Source organism: Pseudopodoces humilis, chromosome 12 (assembly GCF_049639895.1).
Source record: "Pseudopodoces humilis isolate 2021_Gansu_Grassland_sample_001 chromosome 12, ASM4963989v1, whole genome shotgun sequence".
In the NCBI taxonomy this organism is placed as follows: domain Eukaryota; kingdom Metazoa; phylum Chordata; class Aves; order Passeriformes; family Paridae; genus Pseudopodoces; species Pseudopodoces humilis.
In genome coordinates, this window is record NC_142211.1 from 11,933,564 (window position 1) to 11,960,038 (window position 26,475).

At 41.5% G+C, this 26,475-nt stretch overlaps 1 protein-coding gene across 1 annotated transcript in view; it reads left to right on the forward strand.

Annotated features, from left to right (window-relative positions):
- Nucleotides 1–26,475, forward strand: part of LOC148183378 (transportin-1-like) — a 78,997-nt gene that overhangs the window by 19,904 nt on the left and 32,618 nt on the right. The window contains exons 4-9 of the mRNA XM_088061457.1: nt 10,549–10,655; nt 11,173–11,306; nt 14,087–14,168; nt 14,883–15,005; nt 20,583–20,701; nt 25,797–25,857. Of these exons, the coding sequence (XP_087917583.1) occupies nt 10,549–10,655; nt 11,173–11,306; nt 14,087–14,168; nt 14,883–15,005; nt 20,583–20,701; nt 25,797–25,857 (626 nt within the window). The remainder of the gene's footprint in view (nt 1–10,548; nt 10,656–11,172; nt 11,307–14,086; nt 14,169–14,882; nt 15,006–20,582; nt 20,702–25,796; nt 25,858–26,475) is intronic.

The following is a 26,475-nucleotide window of genomic DNA, read 5'->3' on the forward strand; positions in this document are numbered from 1 at the left end:
AAAGCATTGGAACGGGCTGCCCAGACAAGCGATGGAGTCACCATCCCTGGAAGCGTTCAAAAATATGTTAATATGGCACTTGAGGACATGGTTTAGTGGTGAACATGGTGGTGGTGCTGGGTTAACAGTTGGAGTTGATGATCTTTAATATCATCTTTTCCAACCTTAACGATTCTATGATTTAGTCCATGACCTTGGGCTCTATCTGACTTAACAGTCTTTGAGGTAGGAAAGATCATGTGTGCTGTTGGATTGTTGTGTCTTTAAGCCAGTTCTGTTCCCACCACTGCTGTGCTCATTCAGTTTTCTCAAAGTTCATTCCTCATTAATGTGGTGATTGAAGGGAAGTTGGGTTCAGATCCCCAAATTTGGAGTGGTGAAGATCTATGCTGTGACATGCCCAATGTGGTGATGCACATGCAGCTGCCACAGAGGCGATAATACAGTGTTATACAGCAATTAACACCATAGAATTTAATTCATTGGCTATTCTCATCCAAAATCAAATCCTCTTTGAGTCACTGTTATGATCCCACTCCTGAAATAACATTAGGGTCTGGTTATTAAGAGGCCTCTGCCCGAATTTAGGTGCAAATGAGACCATATGCCAAAGTCAATAGTACAGATTTTATTTAACAGTAAATGTGAGGTAGAGAAAGAGGAGGGGAGAGAGAGAGAGACAGATTAAGTAGAAAGTCACCACAACATGGGCCCCTGAAGCATCCCACTGGCCCTCCTTCTTCTGGTCTTCTCAGAGGTGAGGCTCCCCTGAGTGTTCTTCTGGAGGTACCACTTTTATACAGTACAAGTCCAGGGTATCCACCAGGTGTATGTGCCGTTCCCACAACTTGGGATGGCATGTGTGTAATCAGTTGCTTCCTTTCTCACAGTTTGCAACAGTGGGAATTTTTGTTCGAATAGGTTACCCAGATATGCCTCATCAGGCCTGGCATCTTCCTATTTTTGCCACCTGCACTTTTCCCACAGTCTGCACAGTGGAATTTTGTCTGGTGAGCTAATTCCAAACCTTTCACCTCCATGTAGGCCTGAAATGAACACCTTCCTGTTTGCCATCTGAGCTTAAGTCCGTGTTGTGGTAGTTTCTCTTGTAGGAATTTCCTCCTTTGAAAGTTTTTGAGACCATTTAACTGTCTTCTTTAAGTCCTGACAGGCACTCACATAACTTCCCCATCCTCCTGCATTACCCACCAAGTGCTCCCAGGTTCATGAGCAAAAGTAATCCTATGGATGGCTTTGCCTTTGCCTGAGGTAGGAATTACCCAGAGTGATTTCCCTAGCATGTTTTTAATGTGCACTACAGGAATTTTATCCCCCTCTACAGTATGTAAAAGTTTTGATTAGGCAGGGCCAGCCCAATTGGCAGATCCTCTGGTGTTGACTAACCAGGTGGCCTTTGCTAAATGTGTATCCCAATGTTTGAGGGTCCCAGCACACATTTCTCTCAGTGTAGTCTTCAACAGTTCATTACATCATTTGATTTTTCCATAGGCTGGTGCATAATAGGTAATGTGATACACCCACTCAACACCATGTTCTTTGGCCCAAGTGTCTATGAGGTTGTTTCGGAAATTAGTTCCATTGTCTGATTCAATTCCTTCTGGGGTACTATGTCACCATAAGACTTGCTTTTCAAGCTCCAGGATAGTGTTCCAAGTGGTGGCATGGGGCACACAGTATGTTTCCTGCTATCTAGTGGTTGCTTCCACCACTGTATCATAGAATCATAGAATATGCTGAGTTGGAAGGGACCTATCACGATCATTGAGTCCAAGTCCTGGCCCTGTGTAGGACATTCCAAGAATCACAACATGTGCCTGAGAGCATCATCTAAAAGCTTCTTGAACTCTGGCAGGCTTGGTGCTATGACCACTTCCCTGGGGAGCCTGTTCCAGTGCCTGACCACCCTCTGGGTGAAGAAACTATTCGTAATATCCAACATAAACCTCCCCTGACACAACTTCATGCTGTTTCCTTGAGTCCTGTCACTGGTAACCAAAGAGAAGAGATTAGTGCCTGCCTTCCACTTCCCCTCATGAGGATGTTGAAGACTACAACGAGGTCTCCCCTCAGTCTCCTCCAGGCTGAATGGATCAAGTGACCTCAGCCACTCCTCATAAGGCTCCCTCTCTAGACCTTTCACCATCTTGATGTCCCTTCTTTGGACACTCTCTAATAGCTTAATATCTTTTTTATATTGTGGTGACCAAAACTGCACACAGGACTCAAGGTGAGGCCGCACCAGTGCAGAGAATAGTGGGACAGTCACCTCCTTTGACCAGCTGGCGATGCTGAGCCTGATGCACCCCAGGACACGGTTGGCCCTTCTGGCTGCCAGGACACTGCTGACCCATATCCAACTTTCCACCAACCAGGACCCCCAGGTCCCTTTTTGCAGTGCTGCTCTCCAGCCTCTCATTCCCCAGTCTATACACACAACCAGGGTTGCCCTTTCCCACGTGCAGAATCTGGCACATCTTTGTTAAATTTCATATGGTTGGTGATTGCATCTCTCTCTAATTTGTCCAGGTCTTTCTGCAGGGCATCCCTGCCTTCAAGAGATTTAACAGTTGTTAGCAAACTTAGTATTCCTTCAAGTCCTGTGTCTGAGTCATTAATAAAGATGCTGAAAAGAACTGGGTCGAGGATGGAGCTCTGCAGAACTCCACTAGTCACCAGCCGCCAGTCTGAGATTACCCCATTTACTATAACCCTTTGTGCCTGACCCATGAGGCAGTTGCTCATCCATCACATAACATGGTTATTCAGCTGTGCGCTGGACATTTTGTGCAAAAGGATCCTATGAGAAACCATATCAAAAGCTTTGCTGAAGTCCAAAAAGATTCTGTCTACTGGCTTTCCTGCATCAACTAGGTGGGTTACTTTGTCATAGAAGGAAATCAGGTTTGACAAGCAGGACTTTCCCGTCATGAAGCCATGCTGGCTGTGATCAATGACTGCATTGGACTCCAGCTGTTTTTCAATACCTCCCAGATTAATCTTTTCCTTGATATTACCAGGTACTGAAGTGAGACTGATGGGCCTGTAGTTTCCAGGCTCCTGCTTCTTGCTTTTCTGGAAAACTGGGACAATGTTATCCAGCTTCCAGTCAGCTGGGACCTCTCTGGATTCCCAAGAGCACTCAAAAAATCAAGAGAGGTTTTGCAATGACACGAGCCAGCACTTTCAGGATTCTTGGATGAATCCTGTCAGGCTCCATAGATTTGTAGGGATCCAGCTGGAGCAGAAGATCCTGCACAAGTTCAGGGTCAACTAGGAGTTGATCATTCTCGCAGTCATAGTCCTCCAGCTCAGGGCACTGAAACCCCCTTGGTCCGCCATCAGTGTTGAAGACAGAGGCAAAGAATGCATTAAACACCTCTGCTGTTATGAATGCACTCAAGAGAGTGATATGATTCAATTAAAGAAAATTTTATTAATTATAGCAAGCAAGCAATAAGCAAAAAAATCAGCGCTGGGCGACAGGGGAGTCTCCGCTCCGCCAACTGCCACGCTTCTAATTTCCGCGTTCTCCCTTTTAAGTGGTACGGCTTCCGGGTTACATGTCCTTTCTCGGGTGTCTCTGCGCATGCGTCTCCAGTTGCTAGGGGGTCTTTTCTCTGCCTTCTGGTGGTTGCGGGATGCAGATCAAGAGTCTTCCTCAGTCCTATCCTTTTGACCTTACTTCGCTGTTCCCTTTTAGGGCTTATCTTGGTAACTTTCTGGAATTCAAGAAAGCTCGCAAGGCCGTAAAAGATTATGCAGGCGTCAGCAGCAGCCTTCAACTACATCCTGATTTCACAAAGCACAGTTTTGCAAAGCATCATATCTATATGTTTAGGCGAACAAAAGGGTCTCTATTTATTACAGGTGGTAACAATGGTGACCATCGCAGCTTATCAGCTTTTAATTACAGTGATGAATTTCGAACTAGATACCATATAGTTAGCGATTTTTTGGCTATTTTGTCTCTCTTTGAAGCTGTCTGAGCCACCTGTTTCTGCTCAACTGTTTCTATAATTGCTGATATTTGTCCAGTGTAGCCTTGGAGCTTTTTCTGCACTGCCTCTGCCCTGGGTGCCGCGGCGACGGAAAGCCCGGAGCACCGCGACTTCTCTAGAGAGGCAGCCCTGAAAAGGGCTGGGCCGAAGCGCGTGTGAGCAGCTTCGGGCAGTCGAGTGATTTCAGCTCAGCTCAGCAGCGGCGGGCAGGCAACATGGGAAGCAGGGACGAGAAAGCTGGTCCAGCGTTCCGCTAAGCACAAACCTTTATTCAGGCAGAGCTTTAGCGAAGGGTGCCAGCAACAGCTAATCTGCCGAACAGGGAAAAACCTGGGATATTTATAGGAGAGGAGAGGGGCGGGGGGGGAGCCTGAGTTCCATGTATCAGGGTGGGACAGCAGGGGGGAACACCAATGGGGCACAACAGTTTAACATATCTAACTCAAAGATCCCTGGGAGTGATACATTGTGTCTCTCTTACAGAGAAGTATCTTGTCTCCAGGGCAGAGCCAGGATCTTGGGCTCGGCGGGCTCCTCCGCACCCACACTGGGGGTGCCTTTGTTCTCTGCGCACACCTCAGTGCTCGCCCCATGTCACCCTGGTTCGGGTGGAAACCAATCCATATCTGGCTTCTCTTCTTCCAGGGTAGTAAAGTTGGAACTTATAAAAGATTGTGGTGTTAAAAGTGTCTCCAAAAGTGGAGCAAATAGTTCAGGATGTATCACATCCTGCCATTGCTGAACAGATTCTGTTCGTTGTTTCGGCATTTGCTGTGGAGTTTCTTTCTCCTTATTTTCTTCTCTCTGACTCTCCCTCCCTCTCTCCAAGGGCAGCATAGACAGGAATGCTCGCCCAGCAGTGGGAGGTAAAGACGGCTGCTGCTGGCTGAGAATTATGGTGCTCGCAGCCTGAGCATATCTCACTTTCCTCTTTTTTAAGGTATTAATTACAATCTGCCAAGTCGGACTGAGAGATAGAGTGTACTTGCTTTTCCCTGTAAACGTTCTCTTCCACAACAAATCTCCTATGTCTTTCCATTCTTCCAGGCGCCCGCGCCTATTATCTCTAGCCCATAGAATGAGCTTGGCCAGGTCTTCTCCCCTGACTGCTTCACCTCGTTTAACAATCATACTCAGAAGCAGTTTTTTCGCTGCTGCAAACTCAATTTCCATGCTAGCAGCACACGGTGGGGGGAGGTTCACAACCCCTCACTTACTCCTCTGCCTTTGGTCTCCCCCAGCGACCTGCCTCCTTTTTCCGCGTCTCACCGCGCCACGTCTCACCACATTGAGGTCGCCTACCCGTTTCCAATCTGCGTCTGCGGCTTCCCGCGCCCAGATCCGCTCCGCCAGCTCCACCATCGAATCTCCTCAGCCCGCAAGAAGGTCCTGTTCAGAACGCCAGATATTGAGAGACCGCCAGACTATTCACAAGTGTTCACAGAAGTAAAAGTGAACGCCGTTTATTTCTATCTTTAGCACACCTTTTATAGGGTTTGCCAGGGTCCGCGGGCTAAGCAAGTTACTATTGGCTAATACGCATAGGTTTACATTTTTTCTCTCATACACAAGGATATTGTTTTGCTTCATTCTCTCTGCTTCAGGAGAGTTTCAAGGACATTAGCCTTTAATATCATGACTTATACCAAAGGCTGGTTTGTGCAGACAGGCCTTTACTAAAATATCATGCCCACCTTCTGTTAAAATATTCTCTACAGTGGGGGACTGTGTCAAAGACTTTACAGATGTCTAGATAAATGACATCTGTAGCCCTTCCCTTGTCCACTGATGTAGTAACTCCATCACAGAAGGTCACAGGTTGGTGAGGGAAGTTTTCTTTGGAGCCGTGCTGGCTGTCCCGAACCACCTCCCTCTCCTTCATGTGCCTTAGCAGAGCTTCTAGGAAGATCTGTTCCAGGATCTTCCTACACACAGAGGTGAGACTGACAGGTTGGTAGTTCCCAGGGTCCTCCTTTCAACTCTTTTTAAAGATGGGTACAATGTTTCCCTTTTTCAGTCCCCTTGGACTTCACCTGACAGCCATGACTTTTCAAATATCATGGAGAGATGCTTGGCAACTACATCAGCCAGGTCCCTCAGGGGAATATATTACAGCTGTGTTTGGATTGCACCTTTAGGGTTGTTTGGTGGTGGTGACAGCTGTGGGAGGGGCTGTGTTTTAAGCGTATTTGTTTTGAGCATTTTCATTTTGAGCATTTTATTGTTTGATTTGAGGAAACGTTTGTGGATTCATAGCTCAATTACAGTTGAGCTTCGAGTAGTCCTTGCAAGGATTATTCAAGCATATATGAACTCTGAAGATGTGTACCAACTGATGAACTGTAAGCTTACAGTATAAGAGTTGCTATTTAGTATTTTTGCACCCTCCTGTGTGAAGCAATTAAGTATTGAATCCTTGTAGGTTTGTGTCTTAATAGTGAAGTTAGTCCAGTACTCACTGGTCTCTTCATACTGTCTAGGTGCAAAAATATTGCTACCTGCCTAGGCTTCCTTGTTAGCATATAAGTTGGTATAGCTGCTCTTTCAGATGCTGTAATGGGTTTGCATGGCCATGTTTTAATAGCAGGTGGGGTTACAGGGGTGACTTCTTTGACCCTCATGTCCTACAGAGCCCATGCTAAATGACTCCAAGATGGACCTGCTGCTGGCTAATGCTGAGTCAAACAGTGATGGTAGTAATGCCTCTGGAGTAATATTTAAGAAGGAAAAGAGTTATGGCACAGATGTGATTGCAGCCAGAGAAGAGCAGAGAGGGAATATGTGAGAGAAACAACTCTGCAAACACCATGGTCAGTGCAGAAGGAGGGGGAGGAAGTGCTCCAGGCGCTGGAGCTGAGATTTTCCTGCAGACCATAGTGTTAAGGTCTGGTTTTTAAAATTATTTAGGTATTCCTCAGCCTGAATTAAGGTGCAAATGAGACCATATGCCAGTTACAATAGTATGGATTTTATTTGATAGTAAATATGAGGGAAAGAAAAGGGAAGAGAAATAAATAGGGAAAGAGGAGCTTGGGGGGTAGGGGGGGGAGAGAATAAGGTGGAGACAGACTAAGTAGAAAGTACTTCATAGATCCCTATGGCATCCTGTTGATCCTCTTCTTCTAGTCTTCTTGAGGGTGAAGGTCCCCCCAAAAAGCATAGAATCTGATGGGTTAATATACGCTCAGGCCAGGTGGCAATGTCCAGGTACTTCCCCCGGAGGGGGGGACAGTTTCTTGCAGCAGACTCTGGATTTGTTGCATCATGTGCAATCCTGTGGTGCAAGGCCTCTGCGGAACACTTTGGAACATCTTTGATGGATTATGACACCCCCTCAGCTGTCTCCCACGTGGATGTGGCCTGTGGGGTTGGGGGTTCCACAACTGGGCCAGTTTGTGTAAGGGAGGGTGGGTATTCACTGCCTCTGACCAGAGGTCACGCTACACACCTGAAACCTCCCCTCTCCTCGTTTCGGGGGGGAGCCTTTGTAAACCTGGCTTCTGTGGGCTGTGGTCTCCCCCACCCCAAATCCAGCCAGAGGTGACTCTCAGCATGGCTGCTGGGTTTGGCTCTCGTTCTTTTCCTTGTTTACTTGTTTCCTTCTCCCTGGGCCTGAGATGATTGAAGAATGGGTTTCCAATCAGCAGTTTGACTTTCAGTCCAAAGTTCCAGTCAGACATCTTTTAGGCAGGGGTGGGCTTCTTCATACAGTTTTGCTATAATGGGCAAAACTTTATATCAGTATTTGAAGCATGAACTATTTCAGTCTCTGACACATAGTGCAGACCATGGTGAAACAGCTGTGCCTCTGCAGCCCATGGAGGTTAATGGAGCAGCAGAGATCCACCTACAGCCTATGGAGGACACCCATGTTGGAGCATGTGGATGCCTGAAAGAAGGTTGTGATCCTGTGGGAATCCCATGCTGGAGAAGGCTCCTGGCAGGACCTGGGCCTTGTGGGAAAGGGTGCCCACGCTGGAGCAGGTTTGTTGGCAGGACTTGTGATCCCATGGAGGATCCACACTGGAGCAGCCTGTTCTTTAAGGACAGCACCCCATGGAAAGGACCCTCACGCTGGAGAAGTTTGTGAAGGGCTGAAGACTGTGGGAAGGACTCATGCTGGAGAAGTTTGTGGAGGACTGCCTCCTGTAGGAGGGTCCCCACGCTGGAGCAGGGGAAGGACTCCTTTACCTGAGGAGGAAACAGTGGCAGAAACATGCGATGAACTGATCATAACCCTCATGCTCCGTCTCCCTGCCCTGCTGTGGGGGGAAGGAGGTAGAGAATCAGGAATAAAGTTAAGCCTGGGAAGGAGGAAGAGGTGAGGTATGGGGGAAGGTGTTTTTTAGGATTTGTTTTACTTCTCATTATTCTGCTCTGGTTTTGATTGTTAATACATTCAACTAAATTCCCTAAGTCAAGTCTGTTTTGCTCACAACAGTAATCAGTGAGTGATCTCTCTCTATCCTTATCTCAACTCATGAACCTTTTGTTATATTTTCTCTCCCCTGTCCAGTTGAAGAGGGGAGTGATAGAGTGGCTTTGGTGGGTACCTGGCATCCAACCAGAGTCAAACCACCACACATGCATATGTATTTTTGCTGTTCAAGCACTGACAACTTCATGAGCCAATCACAAATAAGATCTCTGGAGTTCTGAGAGGAGGATGAGCAAGTACATCAAAATAGCATCAGGGAAGAAGTAATACAGTATTTGTAGTCTTTAGCATCTGATGTTAACCAAACAAAAGTTGGTATCTTTTGATCAAGATGGAAGCAAACTGATTAATCCCATTCTCAGAAGTCACCTCACTGAGGATGATAAAGATGGCAATAGAGTCTGTTTTAGAACTGTGATTGGAGATGTAATAACTACATGTTGTATCCTTACTTGGGTTTTCTTTTTTTTAACTCTGGAATGAGTAACATTGTGAAGCTTCTTTGTGCTGTGTGGTACAGGTTTTAAAAAACTTTGAAATATGGATTCAAGTTCAAAAAATACAGTTGCATATGTTTAGGACCCACAAACTTACCAGGAAATAAATGCATCTATTTAGGAGGTTTTTATATAATATTGTTCTGTATTCTTGTATGTTTCATAACAATTTTAACATTTTATTTCAAAGAAAGAGGATATATGGTGATTAGCTCAATGAAAAAGCTTAGGAAAGCTTTTTTTCATCACTTGTCATCTGGGAGATTATTAGTTTAGGCAAAATGGACTCAGTCCTAGTTTATAAGCAGCCTTCCCTATTCCTGTCACCTAATTAGTTTTTCCTGGCATTTCTGTATCTGTTAAAAATGGAAGTGACTCTTTCATCCATCCTCTGCTGAATCTGAATCAGCCAACCCCTACAGCTGATCACTGGATGACCTGCTGTAGTGTGTAAGCTGTTAATAGGTATCTGTCTTATATTTTTGTTCCAAACGTGGGCCTTCTGCCCTGTGAACAGTGCCAATTCACACACCGAGACAAGATACTTCTATTTCTTTGTTCTAGTCGGCACAAAGTAAGGAGCTGGGTAGTAACCCACAAAAGGCTGGCTCCCTAATCATCAAAGCTTTATGTTATTTATACATTTTAGCAAACAAAGGCATTCATGTTCATTGGCTACAAGTTACCCAGTTCTTTTATTATTAGTATTCTACCTTCTATTGGTTAATGATTTTCTCTCTTCTCATGCTAATTAGTCCATATGCTCAGTCTTCCTCTTCTTTTGGGTCAGTGGGTTTCTTGGGTCAGTGGTCTGTGAGTCAGTGGTCATGATCTCCCCCTGTCAGAATTACCTTTTACTCAGAGCTGATTTCAACACAGTTGCTGAGTTGGTTTTATTAGTTTCTTCCTTTTCTTGGGAGTTCTACCAAATGTCCTTTTGGCCTTTAAATTCTGCATTCTTTGTGTCCACTATCAGTGGTACATCCTTCTCCCCATGCTTTGGTAACCTCCCCCTAGGTGAGGTCACTGAAGCATGTCAAACCTTAAATCTTAACAAGGCAATTCTACCAACAAGTAATTTATATTTCTAACACCTGGACATCAGCATGTGTCCTTAAAGTTTTGTGTAAACATAGTAAAGTTGTGAACACAATTTTTAGCAATGGGTTATTATTTTATTGACTGACAGCTTCCAGTGTTCATACCTTTGTATCATAATAAAGAGGGGGTGACTTGAGATGGATACTCTACTGGAGGTCAAGATTTGTACAGTTTTTAGTAAACTTAGAGCAGAACCTGCCCTGTAGTGTTTGGGCATGATTATTACCTTAACTGGAATTACTTTGTGCTTGACTTCTCACATCTGAGCCCTTCATGATGGCAGGAAGGGACAACCTGCCTTTGCATTTCCAAGACCTTCAAATATAATTTGTAATTAAATGTACTTCCTCTTTTTATGCTTGACAGCTCTTAATAAAACAAAAAAATGTCTTAACTCCTTAGATCTTTGAGAAGAGTAAAATGAGAAAAAAAGGGTCTGAAACCTGTGAAGATATAGGAGATCTCATTTTCTTTATTCCTCTGATTCACTTAGGCATTCTGATAACAACCATTGCTTCAAAAGGGGAATTGCAGAATTGGCCTGACCTCTTACCAAAGCTTTGCAGCTTGTTGGATTCTGAAGATTACAATACCTGTGAGGTAAGGAGGCTTATTTTGAAATCTATTATCATGTAAATTTGATTATTTTTTGCCTTTCTTCATAGATACTATATATATATGTATAGTATTTTGTGTGGGTATGTATGCACATATATAATCTTTATTTTTTTCAGTATTTATGAAGGAAAATAACTAAATACCAGCTCAACTGTTTTAAGCTATGAGGAGAAAAGTCTTGTCTGATTTTTTAAAAATATGATTAAATAAATGAGCACTGAATGTTAAAATTAAAATTTCCACTTACCTATTATAGACTCATCCAGCTTGAGATCTTACAGATGACAATATAAAGTACTTAAATAAAAAGTCTTTAAGGCTGTTTTAATTTAGCTCCATATTTAGTTAGCTACATTTGCTTTGTTAATTAGCTACGATTACTGCGGTCTTTTGCTAAAATTACCTGTTGTGTAAAAACCCTGAAATGTTGCTTTTTTCAAAATGCAAAATAACCTTTTTTTTTTTTTTTTTTTGCTTGTTTGATTTTGTTTTTAAACAGGGTGCATTTGGTGCTCTTCAGAAGATATGCGAAGATTCTGCTGAAATTTTAGATAGTGATGTATTGGACCGACCACTCAATATAATGATACCTAAATTCTTGCAGTTCTTCAAACACAGCAGTCCAAAAATAAGGTAGGTTTAGGTGTTATACTAAAGTTATCTGTTAAAAATTTATTTACATGAGCAGCAAGGTTGATATTTTGTGGATCAGTTTAAAACATACTTAGTTTTTTTTAAATGATCCTGCATATGCAAATGTGAGAAGGCACAGAAATTTCATGCATCAGTTATTTCCACGCTTATCTGTTTAGTTAATAGATCAGCCTCACCTCTTTATACATCTTCCAAATCAAGAATCTGTCTTTGAAAATTAAATTATTTTTTTAGAATTTGCATATTATTATGAAAATTTCAATGCTGTGGTTAAAATTTCAAATTCTGATTAGAAATAACTATCTTGCATTTGTTTTTTTATGACTGCAGCAATGAGAGAATAAAAAAATCATTTGCTGATAATGGTTTCTGAGTTCTTGCAGAAAAGTCTTTTTCTGCTTTAACTCCACCAAAACTTATAAAGCTCTTTATCTTTCAGCTAGATCAAATTAAATGGGTTCAACATCCTTTTACTTTAATACAGTATTAATCTTTCAGAAGTAACAGAAGTACAGAAGAAAAATTCCAAAATTAATTTGTTATTGCTGATATTTATCAACAAGAACAGTAGCTTTTACCCTGAAATGAGACAGCAATATGCCCTTGCCACAAAGAAGGTGAATGTCATTCTGGGCTGGAGTGTTGCCAGCATGGGAGGTGATCCTTCCCTTCACCCTCTAGATGAGGCCACACCTGGAGTACTGTGCCCAGTTCTAGACTCCCCAGTACAAGAGAGACATGGAGCTACTGGAGAGAATCTAGTGAAGGGCCACAATGATGATGAAGGGACTGGAGCATCTCTCCTATGAGAAAGCTGGGGCTGTTTAGCCTGAAGAAGAGGAGGCTCAGGGGTGACATCATCCATGTGTATAAATACCTGAAGGGAGGGTGCAAAGAAGACAGAGCCAGGCTCTTTTCAGTTGTGTCCAGTGACAGGATGTATGGCAATGGGCACAGACTGAGACACAGGAGGTTCCCTCTGAACATTGGGAAGCACTTTTTTTTACTCTAAGGGTGACCAAGCACTGGCACAGGTTACCCAGAGAGGTGGTAGAGTCCCCATCCTTGGAGATATTCAAAAGCAATCTGTAAGGCCCCAGAAAACTTGTTTGATGAAGCTATTAAAAGAGATTACAGTTGTTCGTGTACTCTGAGGTTGACACATGGGAGAAATACTGACAAGATATTCTCAAGGGGTCAAAACAACAAAATCTTTACTATCAACTTTGTAAAATCAGAGAACTTAAATAAAAGTTAAGAGCAGCATTCAATCAATATAAAACACTTCTTAAAGCATTAACTTGGCCCATTCAACTTAGCAAACTCCAAGCCCATCCAATTTTAAATTACTCAAAACTTCAAGAAGAGGGAATTAGAAGAAGGAGAGAGACAGACAAAAAATATATAGAAAAGAACAAATATAGCTACCACTCCTGGTTCCAGCAGCATTCAGCTGATAGAATTTCCAAGAGGAAGTAGGGGCACAACATGTGTTCATCACATCCTGGGTTAAATACCCTTTGGCTTTCCTGGGCCCTTCCCCCAGGTGGGACTTCCCATCATCTGACCACTCTGGGACTAGATTGGGGCTCCAGGGGCAGGGTGTGGAGCATTGTCTCCAGTGTGCCAGTGATTGGTGGCCTCTGCAGGGGGGATACAGGCCTGGGGGTGTGAGGTGTGCAGAGCAGGGAATTACTTCACCAGAGCAAGGCCCAATGTGCCCCTTCCCTCACACATGCACCTGAAATGTTTCAAGCCAGCAATCCTTCCAGTCTCTCACACCTTGTGATGTGGTCCTGTGCAAACAGCTGTAGGTGGCCCTACTTCAGCAAATGATCTACAGAGGTCCCTTCCAACCTCAATCATTCTGTGTGATTCTCTGAAATGTGTTTTTGGACTCCTCTTTGAAAATTATATTGCAAGATTCTACAACTTGGAGGGCTCAGTTATTGCCAGCAGTAGTATAGATGGTGAAGAGTAAAAGGAAGAGTACTAATGTAGTTAATGAAATAGGCATTCTTTATTCAGCCAGATGCATGGGGGGATATCTCCTCTGAAATATCATGCATCCCGAGTACAGAAAGAGTTTCTGTTTATATACTATATTTTACATACATATGCATAGGCTTTCCCAGAAGAAACATACATATTGTAATCATTTCCCCAAAGTAACGTATTTTCCCTCCTTTTTAAACATGCATTCTTCTGTCCTGAGGTTCTTTTTGGTGGTCCCTGGTGGTTGGTGACCCCAAAGTCATACCTGACTGTCCGTTTAACTGGTAAAAGTTGGCATAACTGGGCTGGCTGCTTTCCAGTTCTTCTTCCTACAGAAAAGCATTGTGTAGTTCCATAAGCCGTGGTCTTTGAAGAATAAGTACTGTGTTAGCTCACCAGGTACAAACAATTCTTCATCTGGCAACAATATCAGAGAAAACTGATAATCATAATATACTGAAAAAGAACATCCTTACATACTGTTTGGAACAAATGTGCCAGGTAGTCATCCTGCTATGGTTCTTATTTACTGAATACTTAATTTAAAAATATTTATTAGATATATTGGAGTGTAAGGTAGTACTTAAAAATGTGGTTTAGTAATTTTTATTGGTAACAATATAGATGTTCATATTTAATCTTTCTTGTCTCTAGAAGATGCTTGGACAGTGTGATTTGCTTCCTAATGTTTTTGATGCCTATGTACAGTTTAGAAAACATTTAAGACATGAAAAACATATGTATTTTAACTGTTTGATTTGTAGGTCTCATGCTGTTGCATGTGTCAATCAATTTATCATCAGCAGAACTCAAGCTCTTATGTTGCACATAGATTCTTTTATTGAGGTGAGTGCAATTTTGGTTGGAGGGGTAAGTCAAATAACATATCCAGTTTATCAAGAGCTTTGAATAATGTTTTACAACCACCACTACCCCTAAACTCCACACTGGTGGCTTTCCATTCTTAGCTTCAGTCCCCGTGGGTTGAAAGTCATTCTGCATGCTTATGCTCAAATTAGTCTAAGCACTCTCCCACCCCAAGAAATTAGTATTTTGAAAATGCTTCCTTTTCATAAATACAGGAAACTCTTCTTGCATAGAGGTACTGGCAGCAGTCTGTCACCTGTGATGGAGAGTTCAGTACAGGGATCACCATGTCACTGAGTCTAGATTATGGGTATCTCTGAATACTACTACTGAATGTGGATTAGAAGGATGATATTTTGGCTTAACCAGGGTATTTTATTTGCTGCTGTTATGTTCAGAAGGCATTTTCTAGCTTCAGAACTTCATTAATGTTTAGAGAAAAAAATTCAGGGAATAATGTTCTTGTGTCTAATGTACACATGACCAAAACACTGGGTAACAATATACATTGAAAGTCTGAAGAGTTCATTTGCTAAACCATATGTCTTTAGGAAATAATACAGTTTTCTGAGGTGTGGGGTGGGATAGTACAGAAGTACATGTTTGCATACTTTAGTTTGCCAATAATATAAATTTTAATACAAGTTGAACTAGATGAATTGAGGCTTTTCTACTGGTATTACTTTCCAACAGAATCTTTTTGCACTGGCTGGTGATGAAGAGCCTGAAGTACGCAAAAATGTTTGTCGTGCTCTGGTAATGTTGCTAGAAGTTCGAATGGATCGCCTGCTTCCTCATATGATTAGTATAGTTGAGGTGAGTCTTATTTCTCAGATTGTATGATGAAACATGTTTGGGATTGCAGAAATAATAGCAAATTAAAAGCATACATCAGAATAGGTATGTTACTTTTGTGCTTGCCTACTCTTTGTTTTCCTTCAAGATTGAGGCTGCAAAAGTTTCTTTTTAGGTAATTACCAACATTACATTATATTTGACAGTGCATATGGCAGTTGTTCATTCTTCTTTAAGTTAACTGATCCTGAAATGGCCAGGATCAGATATACCATGGAGCAGCCAGGCATTGCCTGACCGCAAGTGGGATCATGTTAAAAATCTTAGTTCTGGTGCTGATACTGTTACAGTTTACACATTGAAGTTGTCACCTTTTTTGAATCTTTTGCCGCAGCAAGGATAAGGAATGCAATTTTAAATATCTGAGATGCTCTTTGAGCTACTAACAAAACTGCCTGCCATTGCATTCAATTTTATAGGTGGGTGTCCTTGGATAGTTCCTTGATTATTCTAGTTTAGTGCAGACTTGCCTACCAGATGACCAATCAACTGGTACTTGTTTGCTCAACTGAGTTGTGATTTCCATGTTTCTGGGAAATACTGTCAGTTTCTAGATAGCCTTTACATACACTACTTGCTAGACTGGAAATATAACAAAGATCAGAATCTTACTCATGCACATATATAAGCAAATGGGTCATAACCCAGTGTCAAATTCCATAAGTGCCAAGTCCAGACAATATGAAGCAGGTTGTTGTGGGTTTTTTTGCTTCTGGACAAAGGCATTAGAGAGGCATTATTGAGAAACCGCTCAGGCTATTCATGAGTCTTCACAGAAGTATAGTGAACGCCGTTTATTTCTATCTTTAGCACACCTTTTATAGGGTTTGACAGGGTCCACGGGCTTAGCAAGTTACTATTGGCTAAAGCATATTGATTTACATTTTTTTTCCTGTACACAAGGCTATTGTTTTTCTTTCATTCTCTCTGCTTCAGGAGAGTTTCAAGGACATTGGCCTTTAATATTGTCGCTTATACCAAAGGCTGGTTTGTGCAGACAGGCTTTTACTAAAATGTCATGCTTATACTCTGTTAAAATGTTTTACTACAAGGCATAAATTTGAGGTGACTTGTAGCATCTGTCTAGTGTTGTCTGGAATTCCATGACACCAAGCCTGGCACATATCTTCTCATCTAACACAGGACAAGTAGGCATTGTTGGTACTTGAGATAGTTTTGTTGTTTTTTTTTTTTTTCTTTTGTTTTGTCTGGTTTGGGTGTTTTTTTTTTTTTTTGGAGACAGAGACAATAAAGCTTTGGAGATTATACTGTCAGCAAGTGATAACTTTTCTGACTCTTCACCCTCCTATGATTATAGAATCCTAGAATGGTTTGGGTTGGAGGAACCTTAAAGATCATCTAGTTCCAACCCCTCTTCCATTACTAGAAGATGCTCTACGATCTGCCGTCTTTTCTGAACAGGTTTCTGAACTGGAAACAGACTGAACACCCCCAACTCTCTCAGTCTGTCTTAATGGCAGAGGTGCTTCAGCTCTCTGAGCATCTTCATGGCTTCTGCTGAACTTGTTCCAGCAGCTCCACATCCTCCTTATGTTGGGGGCCCCAGAACTGTATGCAGTACTCCAGGTGGCGTCTCACAAGAGTGGAGTAGAGGAGGAGAGTCCCCTCCCTTGACCTGCTGGCCACACTGCTTTGGATGCAGCCCAGGGCACAGTTGGTTTCTGGGCTGTGAGCGCAGATTGCCAGCTCATGTTAAGCTTGTCAACTACTGCTCCCAAGTCCTTCTTGGCAGGGCTGCTCTCAGTGTATTCTCTGCCCAGCCTGTATTTGTGCTTGGGTTTGCCCTGACCCAGGTGCAGGACCTTGCACTTGGCCTTGTTGAACTTCATGAGGTTCATACAGACCCACCTCTCAAGCCTTTACAGGTCCCTCTGGATGCCATTCCTTCCCTCCAGCGTGTTGACCACACCACACAACTTGGGGTTGTCAACAAACAAATCAGTAAGGAACTTCTGGACTTTACAGGTAGAAATAATGTCAGCAACCAGAAGATCCAAGATTGTATTCTCGTATCCCTTATTTTTTTGGGAAAACTATTACTATGCATCTTCTCTACAAAAGCCAGCAGTAGTGAATTTTTTGTGAAGTTCAGACTTCCTCTCCTTCCCCCCCACTTTTGGGTCTACTATGTACTGTTACTGATTTGCCCAGTTCTATATACATACATATTGATATGTGACAATGTAATATCCATGAACTGACTATTTTTCATTCAAATGAGTCTGGTTTTGCCCTTTTGAAGCTTGAATACCTCCAAACTGAATGCTTCTAATGGTGGTTGCTCTAACTGAAGGAATTCTTAAAAAGAAAGAAACTTGTATCCACATGATAAGGTTTTTTATGCTTATGGAGAATTACTTTTAAAGTAGTTAAGAATATTAATGATTCGGTAGTGATTCTAAGACAGAAAGTCTTGGCTAGTGTCATGGTCTTAAACCAGAGAGGTTTAATATTAACTGTTTTGCCAAGTTCCTGGAGGAACAAGGATGGTTGAATTTGAATTTCAGTGGGTTTTTTGGGCACGTACTTCTAGGTGAGCAGAAGCAGATATGTATTTCTCTGTGGGTTTTTTTTTCTCCTTCCTTTCTCTGAGAACATGAAAACAGGATATATCAGAAGTAGACTGACCTAATCAATTTCAGTTATTAGATTGCACTTGTATATTCATACAGCATATTTAGCCAGGCATGTGGTGCCTAAGATTTTTTTCAATAGAAGTCCTGACTTTTTATTTTACAATGCATAATGAGATTACTTGAATGGTGTTGATAGTATGAAGTTATAACACAGAAACTCAGCTTGTTGCTAAAGAAATAAGATTGCTTGTATCCTGTTGCATTCAGATAGACATCTTTTATGCTCAAAGGATTTTTCTTAATGCTTTGTGCATTATTCTTTTCTTGATGGTTTGACATAGCAAGACTAACACAACACTGTTACAGAGTACGCAAACCAGTTCTGAATAATGTTCTTATGCTATTTTGTAATTTTTTGTTAGGAAGCAACTATTTCCATTGCCTAAAGTCACTTTTTTAGCTTATCATTAAAAGTACTCATTAAGGTATGGCATAAATATACTAAAAAAACCTAAAAGCCTTCAAATACTCTTCCCATACTTTGTTTTGATACTAGTATCACTTTTTACTTTGGGGGCCTACAAGAAATATGGGGAAGGATTCTATCAGTGAGTGTAGTGACAGGACAAGGGACAATGGTTTTAAACTGTTAGAGAGCAGGGTTAGACTGAATATTAGGAAGAAATTCTTCCCTATGAGGGTGGTGAGGCCCTGGCACAGGTTGCCCAGCAATGTTGTGGCTGCCCCATCCCTGGAAGTGTTCAAGGCCAGCTTAGATGGGGCTTTGAGCAACCTGGTCTAGTGAAAGGTGTTTCTGTCCATGGCAGTGGGTTGGAACTGGATAATCTTTAAGGTCCTTTCCAACCCAAACCATTCTATGATTTCCAGGCTGTGTATATGGCTCTTATACCACTGAGTGTAAGTAGCCTTTTCAATCTACTGCTATCTAACTTCATGGAGCATATATTATAATATGTGCTTAAAAATGAAATGACAGTGTGAGGAGAACCTTCAAACAGACGTTACTTTTTGTCATTCTGGTTTTGTCTTTGTGACAAATAACTGGATACAACAAAAGTGTTGATTTTCAAGCTCTTTGGGGAAAAATGCCAAATCACTTCAGTTGTATTAATTAACCTTGCTTGCAATGGTGTCCTGGGATGACTATGATGTTGGTATCCCCATCATCTGTCTTTTTGCTCAGAAATGGGTCCTGTAGCTTTAAGCTAGGCCCAGAGAGACAGAGAAGACGAAGTGGGGGGAGAAGCAGTGTGCAGTTTACAAATGGATAGGACATTTTTCAAATTTTCCAAGCTGTAATCTCTTCATAACTCAGAATAGAGCAGTATTTTTGTTGCCATCAGTTCTTAATCACAATAATGACCTTTTAGGAAACACTTGCAATTTAGTGCACTTCATAGAATCACAGAATGGTTTGAATTGGAAGGGACCTTAAAAATCATCTAGTTCCAACCACCTCCACATGGGCAAGAACACCTGCTAGACCAGGTTACTCAGAGCCCCGTCAAAACTGGTCTTGAACACTGGGAGAGTGTTCAATATGGGGAGAGGAGTCCATAACCTCTCTGGGCAACCTGTGCCAGGGCCTCACCACCCTCATAGTAAAGAATTTCTTCAAAATATCTAATCTAAACCTACCCTTCTTCAGCATAACACCATTCCCCCTGTTCCTATCACTCTATGCCCTTGTAAAAAGTCCCTCTCCAGCTCTCTTGGAGCCCCTCTAAGTACTGGAAGGTGCTAGAAGATCTCGAATTCTTCACTTCTCCAGTTTAAACAGCCACAACTCTCTCTGTCCGTCTTTATAGAAGAGGAACTCCTGCCCTCTGAGCATCTGTGCCTTCCACTGGGCTTGCTCCAACAGGTACATGTCTTTCTTGTGTTGGGACCCCAGTGCTGGACACAGTTCTCCAGGTGGGGTCTCAGGAGAGTGGAATAAAAGGGGAGAATCCCCTCTCTCCACCTTCTGCTCATGCTGCTTTGGATGCAGCCCTGTAGGAATGCAGTTCTGTAGGGAAGGATATGTTTGTTGCAAATCTTGCATCTCTGAAATGCATAAGGATAATATAGGTTGCCCCATTCTATTTAATTTTGAGAACAAAATGGTATTATGAAGGAGAATTTATTTTCTTCATTTTAAATAAATGTGTGATGAAAGGTAGCTGCATGGACTTCTATGAGGCTTCTAAAATGAATGGAAGGACCAACTGTTTCAGAAATAAGAGCTGACATGGAAGAATGCAGAGATTACTGTTTTGGAAGTTGCAAGCACTCTAAATTGCTTTGGCAGTCATGTACAAGAAACTGATGTAACTGTGGTATATTTAGCCTTTCTGCTTATGCAGGTATTTGATTATTTTTTGTTTAAGGGGGTTTAAATTTTAACAGCAAGCTTAAAGATTTGACACTGAATCTTTGAATTACCATTCATACTTGGAAAAAGTGAGACATTTTTTCCCCTGTTATGGGTTCTACTTAATTGCATCCTGTCAGATAATTGATATTTGAAAGAGAGACTTTTTTATGGTACTGGATATAAAAAATATTTCCATCTTACTAAGTGTGTAGCTGTACTCTTTTATTCAAAAAGAGAAGAGAGAGTGGTAAAATAATTTTCAAATCCCCCCACTATTCTCAGGAAATTGTTTATTATCTTGGGTCTCTGTCTATAGCTTCTTGGTAATAATGTTCTGACTTAAACTGGGAAAAAACTTAGAATCTGTATCATCTAGCATTGAGAAATAAATCTCTTGACTTATTCTCACTATAGCCTTAGTCTTTTATATCTGTTTCTTACCACTGCCCCAAAGAAACAAAATTACTCTGGAAGCATAGTTTATTTTTGCAAGCACACTTTGCAATGTTGATAGCTTCTTCACTTAAAACTTATACAAGATTGTGTTGGTTTTTTTTTGTGTAGTATATGCTTCAAAGGACCCAGGACCAAGATGAAAATGTTGCTTTGGAGGCTTGTGAGTTTTGGCTGACTTTGGCTGAACAGCCAATTTGTAAAGATGTATTATGTCGGCATCTTGCTAAGTAAGTATTAAGAATTAGAACTAGTTATTTTGAAATAGTTGTCCTTAAACTTTAGTTAACTTTTTCCTGGTTACTCTTTTGGAGACTGTATCTAGCTTGCTGTATGCTTGGGAGGAGTTTCTTGTAGCGAGTTCTTGTGCATATTGAAAATGGCTGTATCACAGAGGTCACTGAAAAGACTTTTGAGGATTTCAGACTTGGCTCCGGAGGCAACCTGAACTCTGTCACTGGTGCTTTATCCCAAGCTTAACATCCTGTTAAGTATCAGATGGAGGCAAAGGTTTACTAACATGCGCTTAAGCTTAAACATCTCCATGTGACGTTACCTATAATACCTGGTGTACCATGAACATGTTTTCTTGACAACTGCTATTGTGAGCATTTCTGTGCAATGCTTCTATGTGCATAGTCATGCCAGGGGTTCCCCATCTTTATGAAGACATAACAAAATGACAAAATCATTTAGATTTAGGAATCAATTTCATATCAATTGCCAGGGCAATTTAGGCTTGAAAGCATGTATAATGTGTTTTTCATGCTTCTTCAGACTGACAGTAGTTTTTTAAGCTTCAAAAACTTGTTTGTAAGTTTCAAAAAGTTATCATAAGCGTTAAAATGTAGATCCTTGATTGAACGGAAATTGAATACCCATGCTTGAGATTTAAACATCTGCATGTCTTCAACAGTGCTAATAACTTATTTCCAAACTAAAGACTTTTTCAATAGGAAAATAATTCTTCAGTGTTCCTGGTAAATGATGACCCAATTTTTGATATATGCATGGAAGGTTTTTGAAAACACTAAAGCAGTTCTGTCTGTGATTCTGCTCTTCCAGTGATAGTGTGGAGAGTAGAGATGCATTATTTTCAGCAAAAATGACCATTTTAGATGTAAAGCAATTTTTAAAAAAGGGAGGGACTTTCCAAATTTCACTTTTCATAAGCATTTAGAAAACATAATTGAGATTAAAGCAGCTGCTGTAGCAGTATAAGAATAGGAATTGAAAACAGAACCAATGTTATGAGAAATCACTTTTGAGTTTTAAAATGTTTTTACTTAAATCCTACTCTTATAGCTTAAAATACAAAAGAATGATAGCACAGTTCTTGATTCTACCTACCTCCTTCCCAACACACATATTAATACTAGTCACCTTCTCAGTATAAATTGTAAACCTCTTCTGTCCTGCATGAACATTGACATTACAACAGCTTCATCCTTGGTTTTGGGGTTTTTTTCGGGAGCTTTTAAATTTCTAGTAAAACAGATAAGAATAACATTACATATCTCTTATCTTTCAATGTCATATTTGTTAAAAGCAACTTGTTTGTTGGTGAGTCTTTTTGATTAGGGAGCTATATAAATTTGACAATACTTGATGATAACCTTAATTTTTTTATATTAGATTAAGTGGGACAAGATCTTCTAGAAACCTTTTTAATATCTTGTTCCATTTTGCTCCTGTAGTTTTTTTATAAAATATATACCTCCTGCATACTTCATGAAGTATGCTACAGAAATGCCAAGTAATGGGTGTTAATTTGAATACTTACTGTTCTTTCATTGAAAGTTCAGAAGGTAATTGTTGCGAACAAGTGGTTTCAGCTTCTCAGTCACCATCAAAGGTATTGAGGTATTGGCAAAAAGCAAGTTTTAATTTTTAGTCTCCATCCCCTGCCCGAGAGCTGCTGGGGTTCGGCCCAGCCCCCCCCAGGCCGTACAGGCCGCAGGGGAGCGAGCCAGCTGCACCAGAGTTCTGCTACCTTTCAAGGCCGGAAACAAAGAGAAAGAAGTTCCCGGGCTTGAGTTTTTAAAAGGTGGTATTCACAGAGGTGAACCTACTTTTCAGTGGTGCAAAATGCTGTCAGTTCTCAGAACTGGCCAGCTATTGGCCTGATCTCAAGCACAGAAGAAACTCCCAGCAGCTTCTCTCAAAGAAATCACTTCTGTGGGTGGTTCTTATTGCTTTCTTTAAATGTCAAACTACCACAACTATAAAAACATTCATACCATAATCAATTCACACACGCACAGGTAAAACCATATGTGCACCTATTTCTATGTGTGTAAATGTACCTATCGAAAATTCCCCTTGGGTTTAGTGAAATGCATCAATTCCCTTTGCATTTCCCAACAGGCAAGGGTTGCACCTGGAGGAGCATGGAGATGGGGGGGGGGGGGAATATCAGCCTAGGCCTCATCTTCAGCAATGGTCCTTTGAGTATCACAAACTTGAGGGTTTGCAAGCTCTGAGAGGCCCCATTCAGAGGGAATTGCTGACTCAGCCCACTGCAGTCCAAGAGAGCTCAAAGGGCCTCACTGACCCAAGTCGGTAACTACTGGGTTTTTTTTCCTAGAAAGTCCAGTAACAATGGTACTGTTCCACTTGGTCTGTGATTAATTTTAAAAAGGTTTTGTAACAATGGTACCACTTCACTTGGGCTATGAATCAGGTTAATTATTTACCACGGCTAACAAGGATAACTGCATATCCTTGTTCTTCACTTTGATCAGGCAGATGATGTTCCTGTCATGGTCAGTGTGGTCACCTATATCATGCAAGAACTCCTGGCACAGAGATGCTTCAGTGCCCAAGTGGTATGGTCAAGGGATGCTTCACTGCTCAGCTGGTTCAGTCAAGACTTGTCCGGAGCTTCTGAGATTGTAGGGCAGGCCTGAGGATGGGGGCAATGCACCACCACGATGCCCCCATGACTAAAATCAATCTCTCTTGCTCCACAGAGTGGTGGTGTGGTTGCCTCTTGACTCTGTGCCTATACACAGGTTAATGCCACGTTCCAGTTGTAATTTGAGGGAAATTTTTGTTTAGTTCATATTGCCATTGAGATGCATGACTATTATTGCTGGCCTGAATACCTTCAGAAACAATACTCCTCAGCTGCAGAATATAGAGAGACTGAGTCTGTTGCTGGTGCTTAGTCAGTCCATGGTGATTTCAGTATTAGCTTGATTTGGCATGTAATATATAGATTTATTTTTATGGATTTATTTTTGTAGTTAATGTGTTTATATGTGAAATACTTAGCTTTTTTTTCCCCTATTCCTTTTTTTTTTTTTTTTTTGCCATATAACATTACCATTGGAGACCCATGGCCATAACCAGTTTAATAACTAAGTAAAGTTCTAATATAGACTAATGATGACTAATGTCAAGATCTCCGCAATGTCAGGGACTTGTCTTAAGGAGTGATACTTGAAGTCACAAAAGGATAGGAGGGCTCAATGTAGTTAGACTTCCATCCTTAAGAGTAGTGAGGTAGAGTTTTCAGCCACAGGTAAGTAAAATGACAAATACTATACAGGAGAGCCAATGTAGTAACTTGTTTATCAAGCATATTTTGGAGGTGTGAATTCTTACTGAAAAGCTTTTGACTTAATTTCTGAAAGATACTTCAAAATAGATTTCATCATGTGGAAGAATATATTATTTTTAAAGTGTAAAACTCAGTTGTGCCATCTGGCTACATCTAGTTAGAAATGAACACTTTTTCAGATTACAAAGTATTAATGAACCTCATGAAAAGGAGTATGGTTAAGGTACTGACTTGTTATCAGGCTAAGTTTTTGTCTTGGGTTTTTTGTTTGGGATTTTTTGTTGTTGGGGGAAGTGTGATTACAGCCAAAATAATGGACCAACTAACTGAAAACCAGCTTGCTTTATTTATGTGTTATTTTGACATAGAATCATGGAATCTCTTGAGTTGGAAGGGACCCATAAAGATCATCAAGTCCAACTCTCTGCTGCTCACAGGGCTATCTAACACTAAATTGTATGACTAAGAGTGTTGTCCAGATGCTCCTTGAATTCTTGTCAGGCTTGGTGCCATGACCACTTCTCTAGAGAGCCTGTTCCAGTGACTCGACCACCCTCTCAGTGAAGAACCTTTTCCTAATGTCCAGTCTGAACTTGCCCTGGTGTGGCTTCATTCCATTTCCTCATGTCCTATTGCTGGTCACCTAGAGAGAGGAGATCAGCACCTCTCTCTCCACTGACCCCCTTGAGGAAGTTGTAGATTGCAATGAGGTCACCCCTCAGTCTTCTCTTCTTCAGACTGAACAGACCAAGTGACCTCAGCCACTCTTCCTAAGTCTTGCCCTTGAGACCCTTCACCATCTTCTTTGGATGCTCTCTAATAGCTTTATATCTTTTTTATATTGTGGTGACCAAAACTGCGCACAGGACTCAAGGTGAGGCCACCCCAGTGCAGAGCAGAGCGGAATAATCACCTCCTTTGACCAGCTGGTGATGCTGTGCCTGATGCACCTCAGGACACGGGTTAGCCCTCCTGGCTGCCAGGGCACTACTGACTCAAATCCAACTACCCATCGACCAGGACCCCCAGGTCCCTTTTTGCAGCGCTGCTCTCCAGCCTCTTGTTCTCCTGTTTGTCTGTACATGTAGGGTTGCTCCATCCCAGGTGCAAAATCTGTAACTTTTCTTTGTTAAGCTCCATATGGTCGGTGATTGCCCAGCCCTCTCATTTGTCTGTCTCTCTGCAGGGTGCTTCTGCCTCCATGGAGTTCACAGCTCCTCCTACTTTAGTATCATCAGCAAACTTACTTAATGTACATTTGATTCCTGCTTCCAGATCATTTATAAAAACATTAAAGAGCACTGGCCCTAAAATTGAACCCTGGGGAATCCACGGATAACCAGTTGCCAGCCTGATGTAACCCCATTTACTATAACCCTTTGAGCCCAACCCATCAGCCAGTTGTTCACTCAATCTATTATAAACCTTTCTAGCTGTGTGCTGGACATTTTGTGCAGAAGGATACTGTGAGAGACAGTATTGAAAGCTTTGCTAAAAATCCAAAAATCCTCACATCTACTGGTGCCCCTTTGTCAGCTAGATGGGTGACCTTGTTGTAAAAGGAAAGTAAGTTGGTTAAGCAGGACTTCCCTCTTGTGAATCTGTGCTGGCTGTGACCAATGACTGTGTTGTCTCTCAAGTGTTTCTCAATAAGTCCCAGAATAACTTTCCCCATAATTTTACCAGGTGCTGAAGTGAGACTGACAGGCCTGTAGTTACCAGGGTCTTCCTTCTTAACATGTATCAATATTTCTTTGTAGACTGATACCTGTGCTGGTAAATGGTATGAAATATTCAGAGATTGACATTATTCTGTTAAAGGTAAGCATTCCTTTCTTTTATACTCAGTAAGAATATCTGGTTAGCTTCTGACTTGTTTGAATGGTTGAGCTGGTAGACCAGATCTGGGCTGCCATCTGTTCAATGGAGATGTAGCCTTCTGGGGTAAGGTGTGCTGTTCCAAAAACTGAATGCAACTGCTGCCCTGTTTGTTGGAAAATAAGCTGTGGGTTTTCCTGCTTTGCTCCTCTCCCCTTGCATCCAATTTTGGCAGAGCTGGGATACTTTTACCCATTAATTACTGCAGCAAAGCAGCCTATAAAGAAATTATCAGAATTAATTTTAATGCCCTTCTAGCTTGAACTACACAGCTTTTTCCATCACAACATTTTAAAATGTGTCTATGTACTAGAATTTTTTTATCTCTTTTTTCTAATTCCTTCCCATCAAGAGTAATTTCTTAAGAAGAAGAGTGCTTTGTGCTTTTCTGTGAGATTACCTCTGTTGCTTCTGTTTTCCTGAAATTTTTCTGGTAAATACTGTATCACAATGCAGGAACAATGGCATTTTTAGTTAGCTAGGCATTACAAGTGGGATGTGAATTTTTCACATTTTATAAAATATTGAACTAAAATTTGCACTACATTCTTAACTTCCTTG